This window comes from Amblyomma americanum, unplaced genomic scaffold (assembly GCF_052857255.1).
Source record: "Amblyomma americanum isolate KBUSLIRL-KWMA unplaced genomic scaffold, ASM5285725v1 scaffold_19, whole genome shotgun sequence".
NCBI lineage: Eukaryota > Metazoa > Arthropoda > Arachnida > Ixodida > Ixodidae > Amblyomma > Amblyomma americanum.
The window spans coordinates 472,928-494,396 of record NW_027526491.1 but is presented as its reverse complement, the minus strand read 5'-3'; the positions used below and the strand labels follow the sequence as shown (position 1 = coordinate 494,396).

The 21,469-nt window shown below is 49.2% G+C and overlaps 2 protein-coding genes across 3 annotated transcripts in view; one reads left to right on the top strand and one right to left on the bottom strand.

Annotated features, from left to right (window-relative positions):
• The window catches only part of LOC144111955 (uncharacterized), a 319,997-nt gene that overhangs the window by 151,322 nt on the left and 147,206 nt on the right, over positions 1 to 21,469 (bottom strand). The window lies entirely within an intron of this gene.
• The window catches only part of LOC144111938 (uncharacterized), a 28,615-nt gene continuing 21,332 nt past the window's right edge, over positions 14,187 to 21,469 (top strand). For both annotated transcript variants that reach the window (XM_077645029.1, XM_077645030.1), the window contains exon 1: positions 14,187 to 15,350. In XM_077645029.1, coding sequence (XP_077501155.1) covers positions 14,228 to 15,350 — 1,123 coding nt within the window. In that variant the 5' untranslated portion in view covers positions 14,187 to 14,227. The remainder of the gene's footprint in view (positions 15,351 to 21,469) is intronic.

Genomic DNA, 21,469 nt, shown 5'->3' with positions numbered 1-21,469 from the left:
ATGTTCATCGAGGACATGACCCGGCTGTTCAATCGGGCCGACCCTGCTATGCCCGAAGCCCAGAAGGTACGCCACTTAATGCGTGGCGTAAAAGAGCAGCTGTTTGCCGGACTGGTCCGTGACCCGCCACGAACAGTGTCCGACTTCACCAAGGAGGCAATGAGTATCGAACGCTCTTTACAGGAACGGGGCGCCCACTACGGACGACAGGCTACTGTAGCAGCCGCTTCTCAGTCCCAGTACACGCCTACGTCGCTGCCCGCCGAGGACCTTTGGGAGCTTGTAAGAAGCCTGGTGCATGAGGAACTGGCGAAACTTCGCTTTGAAGCTCCACAGGTCAGCGTCGCTGCCGTTACGGATGTGGTCCGCGAAGAAATCCAACGAGTTGTGCAGCCACCCCCCGCTCCACACCCGGTGCTCTCCGTTATGACGTACAGCGAGGCGCTACGAAGTCCTGGGCCAGCAATGCGAGCCTTTTCCCCCATCGCTCCTGTGGAATACCTGCAGGAGCCAATCGCAACAGCACCCTCCGTGCCGCAGGAGTTTAGGCCCCCCATGAACAAAGCGCACGTTTGGCGTACGCCAAACAATCGGCCACTCTGTTACCACTGCGGAGAGCCTGGCCACATCCTCCGCCACTGCCCCTACCACAGGATGGGTTTAAGGGGGTTTCCACCTGACGCACCTCGACCACGCTACGGTGAAAGACCACGGGATATCGAACAGTACCTGGATGAAAACATGCAATCTTCGACCTCGCAGCGACGCCAGTCCCGATCGCCATCCCCAAGACGGTTCTCTTCGCCCGGCCGCCCGTCATCCTCTGGCCAGTTCAGAGGTACGTCCCCACGTCGGGAAAACTGAAGACGGCGTCCTCCGGGGGTAGGGCTGCCTCTACTGGACCAAGTCAAGAGCCTCCACTCGATGATTCGCCGCGACGCTCCGACCGACGACGACCTGAGCCGACGACCTCGACGACGTGCTGCGACCGACTGGCCTCCCCCGAAATTCCGGTATCCGCCGACAACCATGACGTTACCACACTCGTGGATACCGGCGCCGATTTTTCGGTAATGAGCAGACGGTTAGCCACGGTCTTGAGGTAGGTTCTGACCCCTTGGTCTGGGCCGCAGATCCGGACAGCTGGTGGCCACATGGTAACTCCGATCGGTGTCTGCACTTGCGAATCCAGATCCGCGGTGTTACTTTCCCTGGCTGCTTTGCTGTGTTACCCGAGTGCTCCAAAGACCTCATACTCGGTTTGGATTTCCTTCAAGAGTACGGTGCCGTTATCAACCTCCTGGAGCTAATCGTGTCGTTTTCCACCCAAGGTCCTGTCGACGACGATACCGAGCCACGCAGGGCTAAGTTATGCGTCTGTGACGACCACGTTTTGATCCCATCAAGATCCAGCATGTTTGTTACTGTAGAGTGCGATAACAGCACCAAAATTCGTGGCATTGCTGAAACCAACATGTCGCTGCTCCTTGGTCGGCAAGTCTGTGTTGCTCGAGGAATTGTTGAACTGGACAAGGGCCGAACCGAACTCTTGGTGACCAATTTTGGTTGTGAACCTCAGTGTTTGCCTGGCAGAACAGCTATTGCGTATTTCGAGGAACTCAGCGAATTCGTGGGACAGCACGCTTTGTCCGGAGCCCCGGCATCAGTGGAGGAACCGACCACTCCCATAAACACTGATGTGAACCCAAACCTCCCAACTAACCAGAAACGCTGCTTGGAAAGCGTTATCCAGTCTTTCTGCGACTGCTTTGCCTCGACATTCAAGGTTAGGCAGACACCGCTCACAAAGCACCGAATTATAGTTGACGCCAACCAACGGCCGTTATGTCAGCTGCCCTACCGCATCTCTTCGAAGGAGCGCGATGTCATTCGCCGCCAAGTTCAAGAAATGCTCAAGGACAACGTGATACAGCCGTCGACGAGCCCGTGGGCATCGCCTGTTGTTGTAGTGGCAAAGAAAGATGGAACCCTACGGTTCTGCGTTGATTACAGACGTTTAAACAAAGTCACTAAAAAGGATGTTTATCCTCTCCCACGTATTGATGACTCCCTGGACCGGCTGCGCCACGCCAAGTACTTCTCATCACTAGATTTACAAAGCGGCTATTGGCAAATCGAGGTGGACGAACGCGACCGGGAAAAGACCGCCTTTATTACACCGGACGGTCTGAACGAATTCCGGGTGCTCCCTTTCGGCCTGTGCTCGGCTCCTGCAACCTTCCAGAGGATGATGGACACCGTTCTTGCCGATCTCAAATGGCAGTCCTGTCTCGTGTACTTGGATGACGTTGTCATCTTTTCTGACACATTCGAAGAGCACCTGAGACGCCTGCGCGCTGTGTTCGAAGCAATTCGGTCGGCCGGTCTTTCCCTGAAGCCCGAAAAGTGTCACTTCGCTTTCGAAGAGTTGAAGTTTCTGGGCCACATCGTGAGCGCTAAAGGGGTTAGCCCAGACCCCAATAAGACTGCTGCCGAGGCTGCTTTTCCTGTGCCCACCGATAAGCGCAGTGTGCGCCGCTTTCTGGGTCTCTGCGCCTATTATCGACGTTTTGTGCAGAACTTCTCTCAGATCGCTGAGCCCCTCACGCGACTCACGAAAGATTCCGAACCATTCTTCTGGGACCTGGAGCAACAGCAAGCTTTTGAAGACCTCCGCACTCGTCTCCAAAGTACGCCCACCCTTGGACACTTCGACAAGTCAGCCGACACTGAACTACACACAGACGCCAGCAACATCGGCCTCGGTGCGGTCCTTGTGCAGAGGCAGGATGGTCTCGAACGCGTAATCGCATACGCGAGCCGCACATTGTCACGATCTGAGGCAAACTATTCCACCACCGAAAAAGAATGCCTGGCCATTGTGTGGGCAGTAACAAAATTTCGCCCGTACCTATACGGCCGCCCTGTCAGGATCGTCAGCGACCACCACTCGCTGTGTTGGCTGGCGAACCTCAAAGATTCCTCGGGACGGCTTGCACGCTGGAGCCTTCGACTTCAGAAATTCGATGTCACCATCGTCTATAAGTTTGGTAGGAAGCACAGTGATGCCGACTGTTTGTCTCGTGCTCCTATCGAGAACAACCGAGCTGACCCCGACGACGATTCTGTTTTTCTTGGTGCTATCTCCACGTCCATCCTCATTCAACGCCAAAGAGACGACAGCAAACTACGGCCCCTCATTGAGTATCTAGAAGGAAGCGCTCAGTCTCCCCCGCGAATCTTTTCGCGCGGGCTGTTGCCGTTCTGTTTATGTGACGGCGTCCTGTATAAGAAAAACTACAGTCCAACAGAAGCTGTCTATCTATTCGTTGTGCCTACGGCCCTTCGCGACGAAGTCCTGCAGGCGAGCCATGATGACCCATCTTCTGGTCACCTGGGTTTTTGTCGAACTTTGGCACAAATACGGCAAAAATACTACTGGCCAAGGGTTGCTGCAGTTGTGAAACGTTACGTAAGAACTTGCCGCGAGTGCCAGCGTCGCAAGACGCCGCCGACTAAGCCAGCCGGCCTACTCCAGCATTTTGATCCGCCTCAGGTTCCCTTCCACCAAGTTGGCATGGACATACTCGGCCCATTTCCGGAGTCCTCACTGGGCAACCGCTACATTGTGGTTGCCACCGACTACCTCAGCCGATACTGTGAGGCTAAAGCTCTTCCCCGTGGTACTGCTGACGAAATTGCGAACTTTTTCATTCAAAACATTGTGCTTCGTCATGGTGCACCCACCATTGTTTTAACTGACAGGGGAACAGCGTTCACCTCGGCCCTTACGCAGGAGGTTATGCGCCTAAGCGGCACCAGTCACCGCAAAACAACCGCTTACCACCCCCAAACGAACGGCCTCACCGAACGGCTCAACAAGACGACCGCCGACATCTTCAGCTTGTGCCTGCTGTTATAACGGGACACTGAGTATAATGCCGTTAAAAGTTTGTTTATGGAAAATATTGACTTAATGGTTCCTCTTTTTGGCTTTGTTCTCTTTTGTTTGTCAGCCAAAAACGCAGTTATTGGTGAGCAGATTGGGTTTGAAAATGGAATTCCTTTTTTTACCATTTTATTTGGACTTGCGCCGTCAAGAGTAAAACACAAGAAGGGCTACGTAACGTGTAACAAACATCTGCAAAAGTATACGGTAATGTCTAGAAGAAATCTATTTTAAGATGTCCTCTGCACAATGAGGCAAAAAGAGGTGTTATATGCCTGCTAAAACTCCGCCAACAAAGATCTAGAAAACTTCTTCGTAAGAACTCTCTAAGAACATATTTAGATATTTTTATTTTTTGGAAATGGCTGCTTATATGAAGCCTGTAGACACCAGATCAGAATGCTATATATTTAGAACCCTCTAAAATCAACCAGTGGGATTTCATCAGGCTTAGTGCTCATGCTTTTTTTAGAGCTGCAGATTTTATTTGCTCACATATGTGCAGTATTGCTCGAACCGCAAAGGTCAGGTAGCTGCCCTTTGCAGCATAGATACACATGCAAATGAGGCAAGAAAACCCGCTTCATCAGTCTCTGCCATAGGTTATTATATAAGTGTCCAATCAAAAAAAAACTAAATTGCGTGGCATTAAAATTGGAAGTAGCAGGATGCTTGCTTTGCAGAGGCCGCCTTACAAATTTCTCTTACACTGAGAAGTTTCGTACCTGCAGTTTCATACCTGCATACGTTCCGGAGTAATCTTCTCATCAGAGAAATTTTTAAAACATTTGGTGGAAAACGTATATTTAGAAAAGTTTATAAAACATTTGTGAATAAACCTCTTTTGTCAGTATGTTTTTAAAACATTTTTGGACAAGCCTCCATTATTTGATGAGGTGTTTTTTAAATGTTTCAATCTAGAGTTGCACGCTGTTAACGTTTGGAGTTGTTTGAAGACGTTTTATAGAAGTTATGTGTTTCATGGGAAGATACTCCAAGATTTATATTTCTGAGGTGTACGGTGGTGGTGTAACTCAACCCTCAGGGATCTGTGCATAAGAAAAGTATATCTTGACACCATGCCGCATTTTGCTTGCGAAAACGGCCTGTGGTGGCGATGCCTGTAAATCATTTCTGGATGGTTTCTGTAGCTTATAAGGGTGCCGTTTTCAGTTAAAAGTAGCCTCCCTGTTGTTTGGTGCTCCAGTTGCGCCATTTGCGCTTTATACATTTACATTTTGCTGCGCAATTCTGCTCCAAAAGCGGAAAATTGATCAATATTGCTCCTTAGCTGCGCTAAAAAGAAGTCGCTGTCACAAATATTCTTGGAACCATACTGGCTTTCAGTTGGCAACCTACTAAAATGTCTCTGCAGTTGGCAACCCAGAGCACTTGTGGGCTGGCTCGTGGTTATAGTGTACTAGAATACTCTCTAGTGGCGCGAGTGGCGAGGCGCAGGCGAGCCGTTTTCTAACAGACGCCATGAGATGGCGCCACCGCAACTTTTCATAGGCACAGGAATTCGCGTAGTTTTGAAAAGGTCGTCTGTCATCTTGCGTTTTTCATCTCATTTACTAATAAGAATCGCTCATTTATTACTTCTTGCTGTTCTCCGCCTGTCAGTTACAGTGACTAGGCTTGTTAATTATTGAAACGCGTCTGAAAACCACGTACCTAAGCAAGGATACAACATTCCTACTGTCGCGTCGTCTGCTAAACTCCGACTTGCAGAGTGATTTTTTGGCGCAAAACACCATCGCAGAATGACAAGCGGTCAGCATGACATACAGAGCAAATTATTTGCGCGACCATTGCTGTGGTTTGAAGATCAAGACCCGAAAGCAATGCCATTTAGTGTGTGTACTCACAGCCATTTATTGTCCACACACTTTCAGAAGTAAACCGTTTAAGCTAAATTTTATGCGGCATTTTGAGCTCATATATGGCTCAGAGAAGTCAATGGTCTTGTAAATATGATTGATTTACTGCTATGATGTGAGTTTTGGTGTTGTTTTTGATGTAGTAATAATTATAAAATTGATGTCACAGCTATGTACACATGAACACCATATGAAGCTTTTATTTACAACTGACTTCAGTGCAGAAATGATCAGAAAAAAATCTTGTTTGCAAAAATCCACAACTTCCCTGCCATTGCCTTGTTCAGCACCTACTCAATTTAAGGTGCTTTGACGCCTGCCGCTTGCTGTCGCTGGCTCGATTAATGCTCTTGGTGAAAAAATGCAGACGAGTAGTTAGGTAAAATGCAGTTATTTCTGCAGCTATGGTATGAGCGTGCTCAGGGCATCCAAGCTCAGTTTGCTGCTTTTGCTTAGCAAGGTCCAAAACATCAAGCACACTTTCAGAGTGCAGCTCTGAAAGGCTAAAGCAGGTTGTGAATGACTCTTCGAGGTCAGCCACAAATTTAAACAACTTGCTTGAAGGGTAAAGTAACCCACCATTGTCCTTTAAACGGACAAGCTCGGCCATGTTTAAATTGTCCGCTGCCTCCTTGGTGAGCAAAAGAAGGTTAAGACACCTTTCACAACCCGTTTTTAGAACGCATTTTCGCGCGACGTAACCAGCAATGTAAAAGGTTAGCCTGCAGTCGCTTGATGCCACAACAATGGAAGAATGGTCAGGCACAGTTTTTGTGAGCAGGGCGTCGGCTGCATCCAAGTTTCCGGCATCGAGAAATCTGTCAATGAGTTTCTCCCTCCCAGTGCAAGTGTCCTGCTCACCAGCATCTGCATTCAAGAGTGAACTTAAAACAGCAGGCTCGCAGTTTCCTCTTGACACAGAGTGTGCAAGATTGCTGAAGCTGAGACAGTTCACTGTAGCAATGAACTGCTGAGGTGTAGGATGAGTATTGCATCCCGATGACTGTCTGACGATGCCAAAAAGATGTTCCACGGGGTCTTGGCTCACCCTGCTTGTCATTACATACTTGAAACCAATGTGTTGCGTCAAATACTTCAACAGCGACAAGGTACTGCATAGAGTTACACGCAGTCCAGTTACTGTGGACTGGCTTAGAAAGCCCCGCTGCCCATTTGTGTGGCGTTCCCACTCTGACAGAAACGACAGAAAAGAATTCAACTTGTCGGCCGATGCAGAGTTCGGACGCAGTGCTTCAGCTGGAAAGCGTGACGTCATGACTTGTATAACACCATGAATGATCCTGCAAGAGCAATGTTAATGTTCAATTTCAATCACACTTAGGTATTTAACTTATTTACGACACATAAATAATAAAGCGTTCAGTTAGTCATGTGGTCGTGCACCAGTTCACTATAGCACACTGTATTAAGTGAGACTTGTTGTCAGGCAGGCTAGTCCCAGTTTGATCTAGGCTGTGGTTGAAGGTTAGGTTGACAAAATAAGGCATTTTCTTTGTACCTGGAGTAGTGGAGTTATCATTCTATGATATGCAATACTTACTCAAAAAAGTGAACTGTCGCTGTTATGCTGCCGCACAGAGGCTCTAACATGGCTTTTTGCAGCTGAAGCCCATGAATTACTTTTTCACTGAAGAGCTGGAACGCAAAGGAGACTCTCATTTTCTCGAAATTGTTAGGGTTCGTATGGCGGGATGTGATGCATGCATAGCCTGCAGGGTAACATTGCTTCCGTCCAGCTCCACAGCTTTTCGAATAGTTCGCATTGTCACCTGCAGGTAAGGCAAATCAGTAATTATTTACTGCCAGTTAGAATGACTGGAACAAAAATTACAGAAAACAGTTAAGCATGCCGCTTTGGCAAATACTTACTTGGCCCTTTGGTGTTTGGAAATCCAAGCTCAACAGCCGGTTTCGAAGGCACTTTATGAGGTGAGGGAAGTCTGACATGAAGAAAAGTTGACGGTGCTCGTCTACAGGATGTGGTGCACTGCATTTAATGTGGTCCAAAGATGCCTTGATGCCCATTAATGTCCACATCCGTCAGTTCCAACTTGCTCCGTTTGATGTTACGAACTCAACCTTCAGCCCTGCTTTTTCTGCCAAAATTATGGCTTCAATCATGATCTTCGTTAAGGTACTGCCGCAAATGTTCCCTCTTGTTGCAAATGCTGCAAGAATTTGGGTCCATTTTCCAACAAACGGTACGAAAACCAGAACCATTCCGTGATCGCATGGTGTGTGTTTGTCCTCAGTCGATGTAAACTTGCCGAGATCCACGAAACCATCTATGTGGCCAGCCGTTGTCACAGAAAGATGCTGAGAGAGCTTCATCTCATCGACAATAATTCCACCGTGGCGTGCATATTCATCCATTGTGGCCGTCTTTTCACTGATGACTTTGAAGATCTTTGGGCAGAAACCAAACCCTGTTCTGTAGGATTTCAAATATTTGCGTAGAGTTGTTTTACTCGGGAGTGACAGTATCTTTTCCTTCCTCAGGTGCTCATAAAGCCTGGCACTCTTCATTTTCATTATGAGGCACTCCAGGACCCATTCGTTAGAATACTGCATGCCTTTTGTGCTTTTTCTTGAAGCAGATTTAAACATGTGAAGTGTTGCTTCACGCTGTTTTGGAGGGAGACTTTCTATTCTAGAGGCAAATTCTTTCTCATTGATGTCTTTGTTTTTAGCTGCCATTGCTTTCAGTTGGCCCTTTAATGCAGTGGCACTGGTCTTCAAACGTTTTGTCTTCTGCCTTTGAAGTTTTAGACGCTGAGCAAGAGCTCCTTTCTTGGACACACGGGCTTTTAAGCTCGACTTTCGGGTCAGCAATAACTTTCGATGCGACTTGCACTCTGGGCAGATAAGTCCTGTCGATGAAAAAAAAAACGCAACTGTTTAAATGCTGGAATAAAGAATACATACATACGAGACTAGTACATGAAAGTCTCTTAAAATTACTTACCAACGGACGGGAGCACTTTATGCTGAAGACGCAGAGTCCGTTGCTGCATGTTGCTGCCTGAAGTTTCACCGTCAAGTTCGGTAACACCTGCCTATATTCATCATCCGTCATTGCTCCCTTGCAAACACAAGTTGCTTCGGCATCCTGCAGTACAGCTGCAGCGTCGCCAACAGAGGCAACTGTTTTTTCTGTGCACATCACTCCTTGGTAATAAATGTCAGCACAAACTTTGCCTCCGACAGGCTTGAAAACCACAGCTCGCTCATGCGTAATCACAAGCCTTGCTTGCATTTTCAAAGAAGACGTCGCAAAAATTAACCCGAAACGTTCGTCCTCGAAGCGGCACCAGCTCGTCGAAGGAGCGAGTCCACGGAGCGACTGAAACGAGAAAGGCGAGGATTCTGTAGCAGCCAGCTCTCCCGGCTCTTGATGTTCGTTGTCAGCGCTGTTCACGTCCTGACACGGCTTCTTGCTTCGTGGTGGAATTGTTTGACAAGCAGATCTTTTCCTTTCAGTCCTCTGTTTAGGGGTTTTAACAGAGAGGTAGGCTGGACACCCAGGCAGCAGCGTCGGAATGGCACCGGGAGCTAACGACGGCTTGCCTCTGGGTATATGCACTTCAACGCCGTCGATTACGTGAACGTAGTCGCGCAATATGAGGTGGGCTTCAAAATGGTGCTCACACACTGCTGATAGTTCCCTGAGGCTCTTGTCGTCCCTTCGCATGTTCCGCTCCCACTTCCCTCGCAACTCGTCGTCTCTTGGTGCGGCAAACAACGATGCTTTAGGCGCGCCCGGGTAGCCGGTGCGGCAGCCTGGCGCAAAACAGTGAGAATCAGTTCTTCTTGTTGCCATAACTTCGTTAAATTCCCTGACACTGATGCTACATAGTTCCTGCTCACTGCTATCCCTACTTAACAGCAAGATACGAACGCTAAAGTAAAATTAACTGCGTGACAGCGCGCGCGCGAAGCGAGCTAAATCACACACCGCATTGCCATGTGCTGCCAACGTGCGCGCCGGAGGCTAGGAAAAGGCGCAGCAGCGCCCCTGGCGGCCGTCAGTGTCAACTCGCTTCAGCCGATCTGGCCCCAGCAGCCACCGGTCGTGCCACTAGAAAGTATTCTAGTTCACTATACTCGTGGTATAATTTAGCAGCCAGTTTATTCGCGCACATAGAGGAAGGAAAGAACTCTGGAGAGGCAGTTACATCATTTGTGTAGCTGGCTCCTCCTGCTCCCTTCTTGGCCGCTGTATCAGCATGCTTGCGCATGCGCAGCAGGCATTGCAGCAGACAACAACGCTACGCCTAGCATTACTATTGGCTACGCCGTCGGGCAGACTCCCAGTAGTCCTTGCAAAAGCCCGTGATTTCTAGCGCACTTTGGCGTGCAGCTCGGATAACGAGGGCCTCTCCCAAGTTTTCCTTCTTCCATGTTTGCGCATCATGTCGGTTACATCAAAAAATTGCATCATGTCAGTCAGCCCTGAAGAGGGCTGAACAAGTATCTTCTGGGTTGAGAAACAAAAGCTTGAAGCAGGCCCAACAAGGTCAAGCTTTGTTGAAACAAGGAATTTCAGCCTTGCTGATGCACTTCGCGAGCTTGATGAATTAGTAAAAAAATTCCAAGAAGCATTGAGATACAGTTAAACCTAAACGTAATGAACCTCAATATAGTGAATTTCTCGATACTATGAAGTTTCTGAATTCCCCAGCACCTGCATTGAAGCGCATGTATTTCAGACCTCCATGTAACGAAGGTATTGCGGTGGTTGACCTTGGTGCAACGAACTGGCTACGCCATCTCTCTGTTAGCTAGTGCTGCTGAGCCACTCGAAATTTGGCAGAACCACGCAGAAGTTTCATGACGATAAAGCACCGACATAAGACGAACGCCAATTGCAGCCAGCGGCTGCAGTTGACACAACGTGCCATGCTCCAGCGCCATCGGTGCATCTCTGGCACTTTCTCTTTTGGAACGTCATGCTACGTGGCATTACAACAGTTCATGCTCAAAAGCACCGAAAAAATAATAGGTCATAGCAAAAAAAGGAAAAGACACAAGCAGTGCACGACCATCGCTGCCGCGTGGCTGCTCGTGTGATTCCGATGCCGATAGCTCTCAAGCATTGGGAGCGGGGACGGTGGAGAGCACAGGCAACGCAAGGTGAGGAGTTCGTTTCCAGGGGCAACAGCAAGGGGATAACCGAGAGGATAACCGAGAGAGGGAACATGCAGGAAGAAGCATGTGCCTCTGCGGCGAGGCCGCGGTGCCCCTACCCGCCCTCCCCACCCCACGCGGAGCAGCATTGCGTGAGCCGCGGCGGGGGTGCCGGCTGCTGCCGCAGTTAGCGCGATCGCGAAACGTTTCTCCGTGTTTCTTACTTGGAGTAACGCTGTTTTTGTAAACATTTTCAATATGATTTCACCTACATTTATTTCTTATTTTAGTTTCAGTTATGCAGTGTGCTTTCGACTGTTCTCGCAGAAACTGCAAGTAACGAAAAATCCCACTTTTTTTAATTTCTTTATAACCAGGTTTAAATTGAGCCAATGAAAAAAAAGAATGTTTCTAGTGAGCGTGTTCTTCAGACATTTAGTCAAGCATGCTTGGCTGAACTCGCGTGCAAGACAGTGTCAGGATTAATAAAATTTTTTGTCACTTTTTTCAACAGCTGTTTTTTCTTTCTAGCTACACATGGCTGAACTTTATCTCATTAGGAACAAAATCTTTTGGGTGACTCCTTTTATTCCATTTGTGCTGCTCCCGGGTTGCTCCAGGATTACCGTTCTGATACAAAGGTTCTCCAAAATGAATATTTTTCTGCTCCAAAAATTGCTCCAGAACTTGAAATGCAGTTTGCCTTTGATGTCCCTTTAAGCTTGTTTAAGATGTCTGCCGCCCTCCCATACTTGGAGGATTGTGAATGTTGCAGCCTTTATTGGTCTTCTGGTCAAGAACCCAACACCTTTTTCTTTCCTGCACAGAGCGTGGACGTTTGATGGATCTCCAACCTAGTCACTGTTTAATGGCTTTCGTGCATGATGTAATTTGGCACCGTTGCATGCGATTCTGCTTGCAGACCGCAACGGTGACCTAGTGGTCTGAGCATCTGCCTCGCATGCGGGAGGTGTGGGGTTCGATCCCCAGTGCCGCCGGGTAGCCACCGGTGATGCAGTGGGTTCAAGCTTTCCCCTGCCTGGTGCTCGGCTTCTTTAGGGTGCAGTGCTTGGGAAATGGGTGTCTGACCCTACCTTGAGTCGAAGAAAAGTACCCTGTGCCATGGCGCTCTTTGGTCACAGCCGATGAAACACATAACTTCTATAAAACGTCTTCAAACAACTCCAAACATTAGCCGCGTCCAACTCTAGATTGATATGTTTAAAAAACATCTCATAAAATAATGGAGGCTTATCCACAAACGTTTTAAAAACACACTGACAAAAGAGGTTTATTCACAGACATTTTAAAAACATACTGATAATAGAGGTTTATTCACCAATGTTTTGAAAACTTTTCTAAATATACACTTTCCACTCAATGTTTTAAAAATTTCTCTGACGAGAAGTCTACTCGAGAACGTATGCAGGTATGAAACTTCTCAGTGTAAGAGAAATTTGGAAGGTGGCCCCTGCAAAGCAAGCATCCTGCTACTTCCAGTTTTAATGCCAAGCAATTCAGCTTTCTTTATTGGACACTTATATAATAAACTATGGCAGAGACTGACGAAGCGGGTTTTCTTGCCTCATTTGCATGTGTATTTATGCTGCAAAGGGCAGCTGCCTGCCCTTTACAGTTCAAGCTATACTGCAAATATCTGAGTAAACAAAATCTGCAGCTCTAAAAAAAGCATGAGCACTAAACCTAATGAAATAGCCCCGTAAAAGAAAGAAACAATGGGTCCAGTTGGGCATACCATTTGGTTCCAATTGGAACCATTTGGATCCAATTGGTCAGCCAGTTGGACTCATGAATCCAACTGGGTAGTCCATTTGGTTTCCCGAGTTCCAGCTGGGCATTCCAATTGGTTCTGCTTTCCAACTGGATTACCCAACTGGTTTTTGAGTTTCCAATTGATTTTGGCACTTCCAGTTGGGTTGCCCAACTGTAACCATTTTAAATCAATTGGGGCTTCCAGTTGGAACCAAGAAAACCAATTGGAAGTTGATGTCCCAACTGGAAGCTCCAGTTGGTTCCAACTGGACAATCCAATTGGAAAGTCTGTGCGTAAGTGACTGATGTTCTTCATTCTGTGTATATGTTTAGCTGGCTATAAAACAGAATGCTAGGCTAATTGTGTTCTTGTAAAAGAGATATTAATAGCTTAATCTCTTGAATTATTTTCATCACTTCCACCATCACTGTGGGCATTCTTAAATTAGATAACTTCGCTTAATGTTCACTCGCCACTGGCTCCAGCTAGACGGTCTCATCGGTGGTGTATATTAGTGACTGAAAAAGTGTGCTCTGTGGATATACGTCAAGAACTTGTGTTGGTACACAGCGTTTGACTCTCTGTGTGTAATGCATACTTGCTAGTCTCTCTTGGTTTTCCTAACGGCATGTATTTATAATTTCAGGTCCCTTGTAGAAATGTTGGCAGCAGTCTCACAGAAGTCATAGAATAAAGGCCAATTGGTTCCAATATAATTCTGTATTTTTTTTTTTTGCTGACCAGTTCAAACCATTTGAGTCAAATAGGTATGGCAATTGCGTTCAATTGGTGGTCCATTCGGCCTGGTTGGGTGAACCAATTATTTCTAACTGGAAGCACCATTTGGACTCAATTGGTGGAGCCCAATGGGTGGCGAAAACACAATTGGTTTTCGATCCATTGGTTTCAACTGGACCCCCCCCCTTTTTTTTTTACTGGGATCCCACTGGTTGATTCTAGAGGGCTCTAAATATGTAGCATACTGATATTGAGTCTACAGGCTTCATGAAAGCAGCCATTTTCAAAAAATAAAAATGCCTAAATATGTTAAATTCTGAGCGAGTTCTTACGAAGAAGTTTTCTAGATCTTTTCTGGCGGAGCATCAGCAGGTATATAGCACCCCTTTTTGCCTCATTGTCTAGAGAACATCTGAAAATAAATTTGTACTAGACATTACCGTATACTTTAGTAGACATTTGTTACATGTTGCGTAGCACTTCTTGTGTTTCGTGGGAGATGCCCTTGTGCCAGAAAAATCCATCATCATCATCATCATAATAATTCTGCTTGCATCAACAGCAAAATTTTATTTGCCGCTAGTTTATAACATTTTTACTTTATTCATTTACTTCAGCATTTGGTGGTGTCGAAACTAACTTGACCTCTGTTTTCTCCAGCATTCACATGACGAAATGCACAATGGACAGCCATTGGAGGTGGCGCCGCCGACAAAGAGACGGCACTCGGTTCACCAAATGAGTGAGGGTGGCCCCTTTAATGGATTGGAAGAAGAGGAAGAAGTTTGCAGAAAACGCAGCAGGCCAGAAATAGTCTCTCTAACGTCCCCACTCACTCCTCCACACAGCGTGCCAGAGAGGCTTAGCAGGGAAGCATCGCCCATCCCGGCCCCACGGCTGAGCAAGCACAGCCGCTTGCCTAGACCGGTAGAGGTTCAGGAAACATCGCCCATCCCGGCCCCACGGCTTAGCAAGGACAGCCGCTTGCCTAGACCGGTGGAGGTACAGGAAGCATCGCCCACCCCGGCCTCACAGCTGACCGACAACAGCTGCTTGCCTAGACCGGTAGAGGTACAGGAAGCATCGCCCACCCTGGCCCCACAACTAACTGAGAACAGCTGCTTGCCTAGACCGGTAGAGGTACAGGAAGCATCGCCCACCCCGGCCTCACAGCTGAATGACAACAGCTGCTTGCCTAGACCGGTAGAGGTACAGGAAGCATCGCCCACCCTGGTCCCACGGCTCATTGAGAAGAGCTGCTTGCCTAGACCGGTAGAGGTACAGGAAGGGAAGCGTGAAGAAGCATTTGCATACATGCAATTCCTGCAAAGTCCTGCACATGCTCAGCTGGGGGAGTTGGCGTTGTCCGAAATCTCTCTTTCCAAGGAAGTGAGGGCTTTTCTGGACCAGCTCAGGACGTTGGCCTCACTCTCCGAGCAGTCCGACTCTGTGGCGGTGCTCGTGTCGAATACTGAGCACAACACGTTCTTGTGCGCCGTCCTCACCCTGCTGAGCAGGTGCAAGACAAACCTCATCGTGAAGTTCTGCCAGGGGAAGTGCAAGGCCCCCTTGTTCACCAAGATGGAAAATCTGCTGCTCATCGCTATGGCGCATGCCGCACCGGATCGGCAGGCGGCACTCCTGTTCGTGCTGATAGCCCGCTTTTGTAGCATCTGGCAGCCAAAAAGTCTGCTGCCACAGGCCGCATACGTGCGGTTCATGTTTGCGCTGTGCCGCAGCCTTGGTGAGCGTGCAGTGGCCCGTGACATGATCTGGGAGCTCATGCGCTCTGACCGGGCTTCGTTCCTGGTGGCCTCAGCAGTGGGTGCCTGGCCTGGTCTGTTTGATGCCCTGTCACCAGGTAAGGAACTGGATTCGTCATCTGCAGTAGTAAGCTGAACTGGCACTGCTCGAAGCACTATTTCCACTTATGCCTTGAAACTCGGCAGTGGTAGTTGCCTGAAATGGATGGAACTATAGGCAGGCACATTGTGTTTTACTGGAAGAGTGTGCATACTCACAGTTAGGACGCACTTGCAGAAAAATTGTTTTGGCTGCCAAGCCTTTTAGAGTGAGCCAATTGGGAGGAGTCAGGCCCTGAGTGCATGTCCACATATCTTAAATGTTTTGTGGTGTTCTTCCGTGCAGGTAGGAACCAAGGCAGTGGCAGTGAAACACGCTGAAGGAATATTTTTATTCCATTAACAAAGTACAAATGAGTGTCAGCACAGCTTGGCTGCTGTCAGCGATAAGCTAGCATGAACTGAAACAATTGCACTCGGCGCTGCGGTATATAAACTGTTATCATGGAGGCGTGTCAAAGTAGTGCACATGTCAATATTAGTCGGCACACAACCAGTACTACAGTTTTCTTTTACAGTGAATATTTTTATTACTGTAAACAGTACACTGCAGTATAGGTATAAAAATATGTTTGCTGTAATTATGTTCATAAACTCCTAAAAACTTGTATGTTGCTAGAAGTGCTGGCGCAGTGTTACCGTATTTACACGATTGTATTTACACGATTGTATTTACACGATTGTGAGTCGACCCTTTTTTTGAAATTTAAAATTCTGAAGTGGGGGCGTCGACTTACAATCGAAACGAAACCTTGCACTGCCAATAAAAAGAAAAACAATCTATCAGGGACGCTACTGCGATGTTAGAAGTTTTTGTTTGCTCTATGGCTCCAAGCGTAGCATTCAGGTATTCCGCGTGCTTTTTGGCCAGGATTTTTTATTTTTTATTTTTACTGCGCACTGCACCGTTACCCACCGCGATGGTTCAGTGCTACTGAACAGGATACCCGGGTTAGAACCTGACCGCGGCGGCAGCGTTTTGATGGAAGCGAAACGCAAAGGCGCCTGTGTGCTGTGCGATGTCAGTACAGCAGGTTAAAGATCCCCAGGTGGTCGAAATTAGCGGCGCTTCTGGGGAATGCCGATGTGTGCTGGAAGAGCCGATGCTTTTGACTCGACTGCAGGCAGCTTGCTTTGCCATGAGCTCTCCAGGTTTGAAAAGCATTCGGCGCTCATTTACTGCAGCGTTCAAGAGGGAGGCCATCATTTACGCCGAAGAAACCAACAACTGTGCGGCGGGCCGCAAGTTCGACGTTTCTGAACGGTTGGTGCGGGAGTGGCGGAAGCAGCGAGACAAAATTTTCTATTGCGACTCCAAGCGAAGAGGTTTCCGTGGGCCGAAGTCGGGACGCTTTCTGGAGCTGGAGGTCAAGCTTGCAGCGTATGTCACCGAAATACGTGATCGGTTCCTTCCAGTGACATGCGAAATGTTCACGCAACAAGGCCGGGTCTTTGCTGCGGAAGCTGGAATACTCCGAACAGACTTCAAACCCAGCAGGGCTTGGGCTTCGAAATTTATGAAGAGGGCTGGCTTCTCTCTTCGTCGGCGTACTAGTGTATGCCAGAAGCTGCCTGCTGCTTGCAAGGAGAAAGTTCTCGCCTTCCATAGGCACTACCTCAAGCTCCGCGACTCGCGGCAATACCTGCTCGGCCAAATCGGCAATGCGGACCAAACTCCCGTCTACTTCGACATGACGAGCAACACAACAGTGAGCGTGAGGGGAGCTCGCGAGGTTAAGCTTCTCATGACAGGAAACGAGAAACTTCGGTTCACTGTTATGCTATCATGCTTGGCAGATGGCACAAAGCTCCGACCGTACATCCTCTTCAGAATAAAAACTATGCCAAAGGAAATGTTCCCGAATGGTGTGATTGTGCGAGTGAACGAAAAAGGCTTTATGACGGACGACTTAGTTATTGATTGGTACCGTCGGGTGTGGCTTTTGAGGCCAGGGGCATCCCTCAAAAATCGCAATCCGAACCTCCTCGTGCTGGACTCATTTCGCGACCACCTTACCGTGAAAGTGAAGGCAGAGCTCCGAAAAGAAGATACAGATATGCTGGTGATTCCTGGCGGTCTGACGGGGCAGCTGCAGCCGCTAGAAGTTGGCATTAACAAGCCATTCAAGGACTTGCTCCGGCGTGAGTACGAGTGGCTGGCGGCAGAAGGGCGGGAACATACGCCAACGGGGAGCGTGAAGAGAGCCTCCCTGGCGGCTGTGTGCGGGTGGGTGATTTCCGCTTGGGCGGCCATTCCACGCAATGTCGCGGTGCGGTCGTGGTCTGGATATATCGCCAGAATTTCGCTGGGCCATCTCTGCCAGCTGATTTTATTTCATGGAGGAGCTTTCTGTTAACTGCCAGCATCTTCTGTTGTACCAAAGCGACCATATGCTTTTTCGCTTCAATGTATGCCTCCCACAGCCTATTTATTATTTCAGGTGTGCCCCACAGTGTGGCATGTCGAAGCTCTCTACAAGTGACTTTACGTTGCCTTAGGGCATTGGACACCTCTTTGTCCCACCATGCTTTAGGTCTATGTCTTCTGGATTGGCCGGCTAGCTTTTACTGCAGTTATTGCCTTTTTTACCCAGAGAGACACTTCAGCCAGTGGCTAAAGCTGACACGGTGACCCTGCGAGAACCAACCACAGGGGAGGAGTACGTGGAAGCAGCCTTCCTGGGCTGCATTGAAACACATATGGCCCACCAGTTCCAATCCCTGATAGGCCAGGATAGTGCAGCACTACCACCCGCAAGCCCACCTGTCAAATCGGGATGTGACACAGTCACAGAGGGGGAGCTGAAGCGAGCACTGCGACACGTGGCGCGAAGCTCGGCAGTAGGGCTGGATGGCATACCACCATTACTAATAAAAAAGATGGAGAAAAGAACACGGGAACAGCTCAGGGAAGCCTTGAACTATGTAATGACCACAGACACTGCTCGGTGCTCAAGGATACAGCTGGTACTAAAGAGAGGAGGAGACAAGGCCCTCTTGAAAAGCTATAGACCCATTGCAATAACATCTGCATTGTATCGCTTGTTTTGCCACATTCTGCGAGCTCGCATACAGAGATGAGCGGAAAATGCTCAAATTCTGGGCGAACTGCAAAATGGCTTTCGACCCAATCGCCGACTGGAAGACAACCTTTTCGTTGTGACATCTTCAATTGAGATCGCCGCCAAAGAGAAGTGAGAGCTGGTACTGGGCTTTCTGGATATAGCCCAGGCATACGACTCAGTGAAGCACGATCGACTGTGGGAGGTCCTGGAGGCACAGGCTATCCCAGAACCGCTACTACACTTGGTGAAGGCTTTATACACTGAAACCCAGGCTGTGATCCACTGGGGGGCCTCAACCACCAGGCCAATCAGCGTGTCTAGGGGATTGCGTCAGGGCTGCCCTATGTCGCCAATCCTGTTCATGTTGTTTATCTCGGGGATGGAGCAGCGCCTTGTGGAGAGCGGAGTTGGGTTCAGCCTCACCTACATGAGGGATGGCGCCACTCGTACTCGCAGGCTACCAGCCCTCCTGTATGCAGACGATATTGTCACGGTGTTGGTGACAAGAGGGAACCTGTTAGAAGGCAGGGCTCGGCAGCACGTCCTTCAGTTGGCGAGACGGCGAACTTCAACGTCTTTCAAAACGAGAGCACCACGAGCGTCGTCTTCTTTCCGAGCGCCACGAACGCTACCTGGCATTCCTCCCCTCTTAAAAAAAAAAACACGCGCAGAAGAGCGCGCGAACACAAGCACACACACAAGCACACACAAGCACAATTAATCACACAAGAGAGGCACGAAGATTCTGGGTGGGTCCCCGTGCCAAATACGGCTTCAGGCGCAAAACATGGACGATCTCTGGACGGGGCTTTCGACGGGTTCTCTGCTGGGAAAGTTCAGCGTCCGGTTCTACCTCGTAATTAACGTCGCTGACGCGCCGCAAGACTTTGTAGGGACCGAAATAGCGGCAAATGAGTTTTTCGGACAAGCCGCGTCGTCGAACAGGTATCCATACCCAAACCTGGTCGCCGGGATGGTAGGAGACTTGTCTGTGCCGGAGGTTGTATCGCCGCGAGTCTTTGTCTTGTTGCTGGGTGATGTGAATACGGGCTAGCTGACGAGCCTGCTCGGCTTCGTGGGTAAACTCCTCAGCGTCAGCAGAAAGATGGTCATCGGTTGCGCAAGGGAGCATTGCGTCGAGCATCGTCTGAACCTCCCTGCCGTAGAGGAGGCGGAACGGTGTGAAACGGGTCGTCTCTTGAACTGCTGTGTTGTAGGCGAATGTCACGTACGGTATGATCGTATCCCAATTCCTGTGTTGTACATCGACGTACATCGCCAGCATGTCCGCCATAGTCTTATTAAGCCGCTCTGTCAGCCCATTTGCCTGCGGGTGGTAAGCAGTAGTTTTCCGGTGGGTCGTCCCGCTTAGCTGAAAAATTTCGGCCATCATCTGGGAAGTAAATGAGGTTCCTCGGTCGGTAATGACGTAGGTCGGGGCGCCGTGCCGAAGTACGATCTGATGCACGAAGAAATCCGCAACCTCGGACGCTGTGCCACGGGGTAAGGCTTTGGCCTCGGCGTATCGAGTGAGGTAGTCTATGGCAATGATGATGTACCGGTTGCCACCCGAGGACAAAGGGAACGGACCGAGAAGGTCAATGCCGACCTGATCGAATGGGGCGCGTGGTGGTGCAATAGGTTGGAGGAGTCCCGGAGGCTTGGCGGTCGGGGCCTTACGGCGCTGACATTGCCGACAGCTCTGCACATAGCGTTTGACAACAGTGGCGAGTTTGGGCCAGTAGAACAGCTGGCGGATTCTGGAAAGCGTGCGAGAGTATCCTAAATGGCCAGAGGTTGGTTCGTCATGGCACGCAGAAAGTATTTCCTCCTGAAGTGTTGTCGGCACGACGAGGAGATACGCGCGCGAACTGGAACCAGGGTTCTCCTTATAGAGCACGCCTCGTTGCAGGGAAAACGACGACAGGTGTCGAGAAAAACATTTAGGAACGGTGGCTGGCTGGCCTTCCAAATAATCGATGAGGGGTCGTAGCACTGGATCGGCGCGTTGTTGGGTTGAGAAATCAGAAGAATTGATAGCCCCAAGGAAACTGATGTCGTCGTCCGTGTCGGGGGTTGCGAGTTCGACAGGCGCACGAGAGAGGGTGTCGGCGTCTTCATGCTTATGTCCGGACTTATAAATAATGGTGAGGTCAAACTCCTGCAGGCGAAGGCTCCATCGCGCCAGGCGTCCAGACGGGTCACGCAGGTTGGTCAACCAACACAAGGAGTGGTGGTCAGTGACCACTTTGAAAGGGCGTCCATAAAGATAGGGGCGAAATTTCGCAGCAGCCCAAATAATGGCGAGGCATTCTTTTTCTGTCGTCGAATAGTTCATCTCTGCGCGTGACAGAGCGCGGCTTGCATAAGCGATGACTCGTTCAACGCCATCCTGGCGTTGCACGAGAACCGCGCCGAGGCCGATGTTGCTGGCGTCGGTGTGTATCTCAGTGTCACCTCGCTCATCAAAATGGGCAAGAACGGGCGGCGTTTGAAGTCGCAGGCGGAGCTCGGCGAAAGCCATTTCTTGCTCGTGGGACCAAACAAAAGGTGTGGTGTCACGGGTGAGGCGAGTCAGCGGTTCTGCGAGGTCAGCGAAATTTTCGATAAAACGCCGATAGTAACTGCAGAGCCCTAGGAAGCGCCGAACAGCTTTCTTGTCACGTGGCAGTGGAAATTCCGCAACCGCGGCCAGCTTGTCGGGGTCGGGCTTCACGCCGGCGGCGCTGACGACATGGCCGAGAAATTTCAGCTCCTGGTAACCGAAGTGGCATTTTTGGGGCTTCAATGTCAGGTTAGCTGAACGAAGGGCTTCGAGGACCGTCCGCAGGCGATCAAGGTGTTGACTAAATGAGTCGGCGAAAACCACCACGTCGTCGAGATAGACTAGGCAACACTGCCATTTAAGACCAGAAAGGACAGTGTCCATCATCCGCTGAAATGTGGCAGGCGCAGAACAAAGACCGAAAGGTAGAACTTTAAATTCATAAAGGCCGTCGGGAGTGACAAAGGCCGTCTTCTCACGATCCCGCTCATCGACCTCAATTTGCCAG